General features: G+C 42.5%; 1 protein-coding gene across 2 annotated transcripts in view; it reads right to left on the bottom strand.

Moving 5' to 3' along the window:
- Window positions 1–5,848, bottom strand: part of LOC102830960 (nucleoporin SEH1-like) — a 56,969-nt gene extending 51,121 nt beyond the window's left edge. Inside the window, exon 1 of one of the 2 annotated variants that reach the window (XM_006876584.1) lies at window positions 5,720–5,848. In XM_006876584.1, coding sequence (XP_006876646.1) covers window positions 5,720–5,830 — 111 coding nt within the window. In that variant the 5' untranslated portion in view covers window positions 5,831–5,848. The remainder of the gene's footprint in view (window positions 1–5,719) is intronic. The other variant, XM_006876583.1, reaches the window with a different exon arrangement.
- Window positions 5,849–10,760: the final 4,912 nt, after the last annotated feature.

Below are 10,760 nucleotides of genomic sequence, written 5' to 3'. Positions count from 1 at the left end.
ATCCTTGCTGTAAAGATTTGTTCCCTCTTTTGAGCTACTCCATCCATAGGCGTAGGTCAAATTCATCAAATTGTATCAGATTACTCTTTTTTTTCCCTCTCCTTTCTTCTAGTTGAGCTCTGATCATCCAGTTATTGAAGCCAGGTTAAGTGGGTATTATCTTCAGGAGTAGGTGTTCTTGTGCATATGTATGCCCTCTCTTCTTATCAGCTGGACGATTCACTCTCCACTCTAGTCCTCTGTGCTATGTCACTGACCCTGGGCCCAAGAGTACCCAGGTCTTGCCACACTGCTGGCCAACCAGGTCTCCACCAGGATTCACAGGAGTCTACTGAACGTTGTATGGCTTAGCTTGCAGCTTCATTGCTGTTTTTCCCTCACTTCCCTTATCGGTGATGAACGTGGGCACCAATTAGAGCGTGTATTCCCATTTAGTCTTTGTGTTGGAAGGGGGTTTGCGCTGAGGGGACCTGACTGCTTGCCTTGATGTCTCCTGGGTGAGCAACTTGCTAGTTCTTGTAGTAATCAGTCAGTCTGGCTGTATTGTTTTGTATTTTTCCTATAGGCATTTCTTTCAAGAAATATCTTCTGTTCTAGCTGCTCCAAGCTGGTCTGCTTGTCATTTCAAGTAGAAATTTCCCTCCTCTGAAGATTCTGGATGTTGTTCAGAACTCCACCTATGGTCTTATGTAATGCAGAGGCTCTGCAGGAAGCCTACTTCACTGGGCACACTGTAGCCCCATTTTAGGTATTCCAATCAGTTTTAGGCAGATGACAGACTTACAAGCTTTCTATGGTGATATTTCTGGCTATTCCTTTCTCTCCCCCTCAAGTGTCTATTTTATAATGGTATGCAAGGGAAACCAAGATTCATAAGACAGCCAAGCATCTTAACATTATTTCCACCCTTTTCCCCATTCCAACCATGTCTCAATCTCTGTATCCCAGAGTCCTGTTGTTCCAAGGTTGTGCATACATCATTATTTACCTCTGTCCCATTTAACCCATGCAAACTTGCCTAACTGCTCTCCCATCTAAACATTATTATTTTTATCTTGGATGACTATGTCTAGAATGCACTTCTTTAGGCCTACGTAACGTTAGGAGACCAACAAGCATTTTTGTTGGCCCACCCAATCTCCTGTACTACATTAGAACCTCCATCTTATTCCATCAGCTTCTGCTACATTCACCCCATTTCTTAGTAACCATCGGAAAGCTTCATTCCTGCCAGAGGAGGAATTTCTACCTTTTTTTCCATTTTTCTGTTTATAACCCTGACTGTTTTTGCTATTATAAGATCCATGATGGGAAGCTGTGCCAATAGATCCAACAAAGTTTCTCAGACTGTTGCTCAGATGGGTGCCCTTGTAGAAGGGGCCTTCTTGATCACTGTTATTTACTATAACCTGTGTAATGGGAATACTCAATGGATGGATATCCTGACCCCCCGCCCCCCCCAAAGCCAATCCAGCAAGGCTTGCACAAGCAACATAACAGCTGCTTCCCTTGGAGTATTCCATTTTGTATTCACAGGAAGAGAGGGGCAGTCTCATTTCTTAGAGTAAACAAACTTCACTGTGGATTTTATCCAGCCCACAAGGCTGGCCGTCCCCTCCAGATAACCTGCTGTATAACTGGATTTTATATTGCCATTCATGACTGTTCCATAGTGAGCTTACTCTTCCATTCTGCAGCATTTAAAACTAAGCCTCTGCCCCTAAATTAGTCACTCTCATAATCCATTTTAGTAACAGTTTCTCAGGAAGCTGAGGTATCACTCAATCTACAATAAAACTGCTTAATTCTACTATATACCCTCATTTCAACAATGTCTTCCCTAACTACTTTTTTGGTTTGTTGTTAAGTGCCTCTCTGTAAGTGCCTCTGAGTCAGTTCTGTCACACAGCGAACCTTTATAAGATTTCCAGGGATTTCAATCTTCTCAGAAGCATAAAGCCTCGTCTTTCTCCCATGGAGCGGCTGACTGGCTCAAATCAGGAACCTTGTAGTTCAAAGTCCAGTGCTTATCATCTGGAATCACTGTGTTCCCAATGATAAGGTAACTCCTGTCATTTCAACATGATTTTCCCTTTCTAGAACAGCATTAAAACTAGCAGTGGTAACTCCAAAAGGATTGGATCGGGGCTTGATTTGGTGCTACAATTTTTCCCTACAATTTCTTTATCGTTATAATAAGAAGCTCTGGTAGCGTAGTGGTTACAAGTCAGGCTGCTAAACTTCAAGGCTAGCAGTTCGAAACTACCAGCAGTTCCGCGAAAGAAAGATGAGGCTTTCTGGTCCTGTAAAGATTTACAGCCTCAGAAACCCTATACAGGGTCACTATGAGTTGAAATCGATTCCAGGGCACATAACCACTACCATCAGCATTGTAGTAGCTATTATCCATAAAGTAACAAAGGAATGGTAAATTTCACCCTTTCCTTATTACACAGTACAATCATGCTTCATTTTATTGTACTTTGCTTTATTGTGCTTCCCAGATACTGCATCTTTTTTACAAATAAAAGGTTTTGGGCAATCCTGTGTTAAGTCATTCAGCACCATCTTCTTGTCACCTTTCGATAATTCAAACAATATTTCAAACTTTTCTTAATGCTATTCTTAATGCACACTTGATAGATAATGATATAGTATGCACACAATTTTTACATGGACTGGGAAACAAAAATATCCACGGAACTTGCTTTATTCCAATATCTGCTTTATTGTGGTGGTCTAGAAGTGAACCCACAATATCTGAGTCAAGCTTATATTTCCTTATGCATCCAATGAGATAATTCCTCAGGAGTAGGACCCACCACTCATTTCCCACATGCAGCTTTTCTTTAGTATCTGATTGCAACCTAACAGCTGTTCCAAATCATAGGTTTTCTTGCCTTTTTAAAATCCCATTCAGAAGCCAAAGATTTCTCATTGTGCTCCCATTTATCCCCCTTTTTCCAAAACCACAAAATCCAATGAATCTGGACTGTTATAGCAAATCCCAGTATTCTGACATTATTTTATTTTGAATCCCAGTATTCAAACATTATTTTATTTAATAAAAAAAAAAAAAAAAACAGCATAAAGCTGGTTCTCTGAGGCAGAGATAAAACACTTCCTAGATTTTGAACCTCTCCATCATCTCTGACATGGACATTTTCCTTCCTCTCGGCTCTCTTCTTCAAGCTCTGTTGGGTCTGGTAATTTGTTACAATGTCTCACAAAACTCACAAACTGTACTTAAAGGTATATGGTTTGTTAGGGAAGTAACAGGCTACAAGCTACAACATGGGATCAGGGCTAACTTAAAAGTAGTTATAAGAGCAAGGTCAACTTGTAAGTAAAAAGCTACAACTCAGGATAAGTGTCAGGAATACATAGGCAAGGTCTGGAAGACTCCTCCAAAGTGAACAGCACACCCCTGTTTTCTTAGGTGTAGGACAGCTCTCAGCTTTCTCTAAGTTCCTCACTACAGGCCACCTCTCGGACCCCTTTGGACAGGGCTTCTTTTAGAACCACATAGCGCCATCTCAGTCACACAGACCTCCCCTGAGCAGTGCATGTCTCTCCACTAGGATCTCTTTTCTCTCTCTGGCCTTCTTCAGTATTACGACCCTTGATCCATATTGTTGTTGTTAAGTGCCGTTGACTCCGTTCTGACTCATGCTGCTACTGGGATGGGCTGTGGAGTCAGTTTCGACTCATAGCGAAACTGTACAGGGTTTCCGAGCCTGTAAATCTTTACAGGAGCCGAACACCTCATCTTTCTTCCGCAGAACAGCTGGTAGTTTCAAACTGCTGACCTTGCGGTTCGCAGCCAGATTCATAACCACTACACTACCAGAGCTCCTCAGTGATCCTATATAGGGTTTCCAAGGAGTAGCCGGTTGGTTTGAACCATAGAGTCCAGTGCTTACCCTAGAGTGCCACACCAGGACTCTGGTCCATATTGTTTTTGTTGTTAAGTGCCTTCGAGTTGGTTCTGACTCATAGCGACCTGTAGAGGGTTTCTGAGGAGCAAGTGGTCAGCGCCACACCAGGACTCCATATTAAAGCACTTAAAAAAATGATTCACTTACAAGCCTTCAGCCTTAAGGAGGTCAGCACTAGATGCTAGATCACACACTCTCTCTCCCTCTCTTTCCTTTGGTCTTATCCTTCCTCCTTACCTCTGACCATCTTTTTGGTGTTGACTCATTATACAAACATGTGACTAAATCCTAGTGGACAGATTTGCAAGTCACAACATGCATAGAGGGATTCCTGGTGTAACACTGTAGGATCAGCACTTGCACTGCGAACCTCAACCAGTTCAACCCCACCAACTGCTCCTTGCAAACCGTGTATATCACTAGGGGATGGAACCCACTCGATGGCACTTAACAACAACATGTATAGGTGGAGTCCTGGTATGGCGCTATAGGATAAGCACTGGACCACAAGGTCGGTGCTTCAAACTCCCAGCCCCTTCTCAGAAATCTTATACAGGCTTGCTGTGAGTTGGAACCACCTTGATTGCACTTATCAGCAACAATGGGGTTAAAAACTGAATGGGAAACTTCAAAAGAGGATGACTGGTGTGCACAGAGTCAATGTACCAAAAAGAACTGGCTGATATTCAACAAATTTCAGAAGATCGCATACTCTAAAAAAACAATGGTAATGAAGTTAACAACTTCAAGTTGCATTGAAGGCATTGCTGAAAAACAAGGCTCTAAAAATTGTCGGAATGCAAGTTGAGATGCTTCAGCAAATGCTGGAAGTGCTCACTCATCCCTGTCAAGTAACATAACTATTAAGACAATGCAGCTACAGTGGGAAGTAACTCCTGCATGAAACTTCAAGATTACATATAATACCATATCAATTATTTTAAAGAAATGACAGAAAATCTTGAAATCTTAACAATGAGTATAAAGTGACCAATAAACATATGTAATTTCTTTTCTTACTTAAAAAAAAAAAAAATCATATTACTTGCACAATTCAAAGTATGTGTACTTTTACCTGCACCGGAGTCCTGGTGTGGCACTGTGGTTAATGCACCAGACTGCAAAGCCGTTTGAATTGCAAGGTCTGCGGTTCAAGCTCACCAGCTGCTCCTTGGAAACACTATACGGGGTCACTATGGGTAGGAACCGACTCGATGGCACTTAACAACAACATCCCTCGCACCATACACAAAAACAATCTAAAACTGGATAAAGAACCTAAATGGGCAAACTGTTAGTGCCGTCGAGTCGGTTACGCTCATAGCGACCCTATAATGGGTTTCCGACCAGCCCCCCCCCCTTTTTTTTAATCTTTGAGGTAGCAGAAAGCCTCATCATGCTTACGCAGAGAGGCTGGTGGGCACGAACCACCAACACTGTGGTTCGCAGTCCTGTGCTTATCCTACAGAGTCACCACGCTCCCAATGTGCAAACTGAAACCATAAAATCCTTAGAAGAAAAAGCAAGGGGCAACGCTGTCAGGCCTAGCTGTGAACAAGGAGGAAGGAGGGCCTACGCCGAACCCCGGGCTCGCGGGCCTCTCAGGGACACTCAACCACGCCTAGCCCCTTACATGCACCCCTTTCCGCCTTCCTCTCCCCCCCCAACCCCAATATATACACACACACACTGGCACACCCCTCACCCCATTCAAGCTGATGCTCTCACCCCTCCTGCGGCCCTCCTTCCCAGCTCGGCCTTGCCTAGACCACCATGCACACCTTAACGCTCTGGTCACTAGAGCATGTCGCCATACGCCGCCCGTGAAAGTCAAAAGAGACATCATGGATGAGATCCTTATGGTCCGCGGCAATGCTGCGCGCCACAAACATGGTTCCGCCGGGCACGCGCCTACGCCTTTTGCCCTTAGCGCCACCAGAGAAAGGAGGCTACGTAGGGGGCACGTGAGCACCAACATCAGCGGGAGCGCTACGCCGCGCGCCTCCGCGTTGCTAGATGCGCGCACGTATATCCGCGCGCGTCGGATCCGTCATGCCCTGCGAGGCCGTCGGAACTTCCGCTTAGACAGACGCCTTAATAAAATGGTTTACCTCTTTTTGAGAACAGTAATATTTCAAAAAACTCTGGTAGCTTAGTGGTTATGAATCGGGCTGCGAATCTAAAGGTCAGCATTTCGAAACTACCAGCAGCTCCGCGGGAGAAAGATGAGGCTTTCTACTCCCGTAAAGGTTTACACCCTCGGAAACCTTGTACAGGGTCGCTATGGGTCGGAACCGACTCAACGGCACTTAACAACAACAACATCTCGTTGGTGTAGCGCTGTAGGCTAATGCATCAGACTGCAAAATCGTTTGAACTGCAAGGTTGGTAGTTCAAGCTCACCAGTTGCTCCTTGGAAACCCTATATAGGGTCGCTATGGGTCGGAATCGACTCGACGGCACTTAACAGTATCTCACTGAAAGTTTGGAAACTACAAATGGAAAAGATAGAAATGTCATTCACAATCTTCGATCCTGTGTAAATTTCATTTTAGCGTGGATACGCCCTGACCGGTGCTAAATGCTTGGAGGGAGTGGAGAAGATAGGCAGCAGATTTGGTTCCAGTGGAGCTTTCCTGGAACAGCCATTGAGCAAGCAAATACGGACTTGAAAAGACGGACTGATGTGTCCAGGCCTAACAGGCGAGAAATTAAGATAATGGGATATAGAGTCAAGAGGGAGAAAGTGAAGTTATGAAGGACAAAGAACAGGTGGAGTGATGGGAAGGGAGAAACAGAAATGAAGGGAAGTAATAGTGCCGGTATAAAGCTCTGGTAGCGAAATGATTACGAGTCGGGCTGCTAACTTAAAAGTCAGCAGTTCGAAACTACCAGTTATTCCCAGGGAGAAAGATGAAGCTTTATGCTCCCGTAAAGATTAACAGCCTGGGAAACCCTTTGAAGGGTTGCTATGAGTAGGAACTGACATCACGTCACAACAGCCACCAATAATTCTGGTGGGTGTCCTGCTGTGGCGATGTGGGTTAATGCTGGGCTGCAAAGTCGGTTTGAACTTCAAGGTCTGCGGTTCAAGCTCACCAGCCGCTCCTTGGAAACCCTGTACAGGGTCGCTGTGGGCCAGAACCGACTCAAGGGCACTTAACAACAGTAGTCAAAAATTTTTTGTTAGATATTTCAAATGTAGGCAGGCCTGAAGTCATAAAACCCAAAATGAGGGAAAATAGATATAAGGGTTTAAATGTTTATCTTGTAAAACTGAAGTCACCTAGTCGTTTAGCAGCATCGGAACTAAACTGGAAGATTTATTAGCCAACAATTAGAGTCCTCAATGGAGAAATCCGTGAAATAAGAAAAACCATCTTAAAAGGACACGGAAGGGGGAAACTGTGAAGAAGAATCCTCAAATCAACTGAAGCCAACTAGTTTAAAGAATTTCTATTCAGAATGCCTTGAATTAAATCATGCAAGAAAATTACACAAAAAAGTCCACATAAACGAGGTTGCTCCTTGCTATAAAGGTCCATTAGCGTTTCTGCTTGAAAAGAGGCCCCTCGACATATCAGACTTATATCAGGCATGACGAGTAAACACTTGATTGCAAGTTCAGTTTGAACCGTAAGGTTAGCAGTTCAAACTCACCAGCTACTCCTGAGAAACCCTATACAGGATCGCTATGGGTCAGAACTGTCTCGACAGAATTTAACAACAATCAGACTTAAAGACATTAAAAGAAGACTTTACCTGCTTTCTCTCTTAATCTTGTTACAGATACTTTTCAGTCATGACCCCTGAGCCAGTTTCAGCCTGATTAGAGAATATACTCCATAAGGAGTACCTTGATCTCTGACTGACCATGAAACATCCAAGAAATACTGCCACTCAGACCCATTTTAGAAATAAGGAGTATGACACTGATTTCCAGACTAAATCCTAACCCTGCCCTCTTGAATAATGCTGTCTTATTCCCCTGAAAGCTTAAAAGCTCCTTGAATCCTCTGTTAAGGGAAACAGTGCTTTGCGAATGATCTCTTGTCTTCTTGTTACAAGTAATCTTTGCTGTGCTAAAATCTGCATGACTTTAAATTATTATTTGCTAGCGAACAGGACTTCTGGTGTGGTGATGTAGGCTAAGACTGTGCCACAAGGTCAGAGGTTCAAACCCACCATCAACTCCTCTGAAACCCTGTACAGGGTTGCTATGAGTCAGAACCAACACACAGTACTTAACAGCAACAAAGAACAGGCAGCAAGTCCCTTGAGTTTGGTAACAAGGATTCAGTCAAATCTAAGAAGTAGAGCTAGAGGGTGTTTTTGTTTATTTCAGAGGGCACAGTTGTAAAGTTAGGAAGGGAAATACGTACAACCTATTATAAAGTCTACGGAGTCCTAGTTGGAATTGTGGGCTAATGCGCCAGACTGCAAAGTCGTTTGAACTGCAAGGTCGGTGTTTCAAGCTCACCAGCTGCTCCTTGGAAACCCTATACAGGGTTGCTGTGGGTCGGAATCAACTGGACGGCACTTAAGAACAACAACATTATAAAGCCTATTAAGTTAAAAATGTGAGGTATTTACAAAGGTTTGCAATAATAAAAACTTTGCAACCTGCATCAAAATTATTATATTACACTCTCTTGCTTATTGACAGGGTTAGGTTTCAAAACTTAGGTAATTATGCAAAAATTGGCATTATGTAAAACTGAAGTATGTTTCTCATCATTGCATAACTTCCAAATTGCACTGCTGCATAACTGATAAATTACATCATTACCTAATTGTCATGCCACTCAGAATTATGGCCCAGCCAAGCTGACACATAACCTTGACCATCACAATCAGTATTACTCTTGATTTGCATGTTGGTGTTCATTGCTACCAGATGTATACCATTAATGCAAAATATCAATGGATAATAGATCTTTACTATTGTAGTAAATGAGAAATGTGGGATTACCAAGATAGTTGGTAAGTGAGGACAGAGTGTATTATGTTAAGGATGTTTTAGTGTTCCTGGAAGTGTTTCTTAAATGTTTTTTATGCATAGAAAGAGGGTACACTATATGCTATATACTAAGGCAGATATTTGACTAATTGGCAATAGATACAGACCATACCTAAGGTTCTGACTTGCATACAAAATCAAAAGACAGATTTAGGAATGGAATTTATTTGTAATCCTGAGACTATTCTGTTATCTGCTTTTACTTACAATCAGGAAAAGGGCACCACACACCATGCAGGGCCACATAGGGATTGCACTTGTGAGAACAGCAAACCAAAAGGGGCTGTGGGAGACAGGCTTTATAGTAAAAAGTGAAGGATGGCCCCCGATTGTAATTTGTTTGTTTGAAGAATTCTGCAGGCTGGCAAGGAAGTGAAACTTGTTGGGCTGAGAACCATGGTGAGTGCAGCAGGTCCAGTCGATAGGGGAACTAACTAATTAGAACAGTGTTCCTGCTGAATGGGGAATATAAGGAGAACTCATAATTAAGACTTTGAAGTTTTGGGAGACTGGATGTCAAGCAGCACATGAAATTGTATGCTTTACACTGCAATACGAAATATGCATGCATACACACACATATACACTTGAGTATAAGTTACAAGTACGACTATTAGGGTTCCAGTTTATAAAAGCACAGGTTTACTCCAAAGAAACCCTGTTCATATATGTCTCTGCAATCGGTGGATGGCAACAGACAATGTCTGTCAGTAATATACTTCTCTTCATTTTGTGCCATGGGGCGGGACTATTAGGAGGTCAGGGATAATAACAAATTTTTAGCAAAACTCAGTTGGATGTGTTCCCAAATCATTGTGCGCCACACAAAAGTTGTTAGATGGATAAATATTTTAAGGACAGTTAGGGAGACCTCAAAAGATGAGCAAGGCAGAGAAGTCAGTCTTGAAGGTTCTGGTGACTGGTTTATTTTTTTAATTCCAAAGGGGAAATCTTGATAGATTTTCTCAAAGAACAATCATAAGAACTTACTATGAAAAAGTTTTAAGAAAATTGAAAATGTCATTGGTTAAAAAAATACCTAGGAAAGTTGCACCAAGGAATTTGTTTCCATCATAATCTACCTGCACATTCTTTGAGGGTAACAAGAGCTGTCATATGAGAATTTTGTTGGGAAATCTTAGCCTATTTTGTCTCCAGACTTTTTTTCTTCCCCAAACTCAAAGGACATTGAAATGGAACATGATTTGAGTCACTCCAGATGCCAGTACTGCCATTTTGACATGGTTTAAATAAAAGAACTTAGAATTCTTTGGGGAATGTTTAAAAAGATAGAAACATCACTTTCAAAAGTGTGAAGAACTCTCCATAAATATTCATCCAATTTATAATAAAACAAAGTTTTAAAAAACTATGTAAAACATCCGGTTTGGCGGGGGCAGAGCAAAGTCAGGTAGGACAGGCTTTGTGGGGAGGGACTGAAAACTCAGAGAAGTGGCTCTCATGAAACTGCATCAGAGCTCTGGATCTAGCATAAGGGTTTCCCACAACAACCAGTGGGAAAATCATGATATAAAGGAAAACATTGCAATATAGAAAACAGTAAAGACACAGGACTCCCTCTGAGGCCATCCTGCCTGGGCAGAAATCAGAGAGTGGGGCTACAGCCAAACCTGTACAGGGAACCGGCACTAAAAGAAGCTAAAAGTTAAAAGCAGCGCAGTAACATTTGAAAAAGGAGGTGCGGAGGGATTCTATGATTTTTTTTCCCTCCTCTTCCCTGTTGTGCCTTCATTGCCCAGCCCAGATGCTTTCAGGCAGGTGAGTTCACACCCCCAAAGAAG

Source organism: Chrysochloris asiatica, unplaced genomic scaffold, assembly GCF_000296735.1.
Source record: "Chrysochloris asiatica unplaced genomic scaffold, ChrAsi1.0 scaffold00392, whole genome shotgun sequence".
In the NCBI taxonomy this organism is placed as follows: domain Eukaryota; kingdom Metazoa; phylum Chordata; class Mammalia; order Afrosoricida; family Chrysochloridae; genus Chrysochloris; species Chrysochloris asiatica.
Note: the sequence above shows the minus strand (reverse complement) of the source record. Positions and strands in the feature narration are given on the sequence as shown.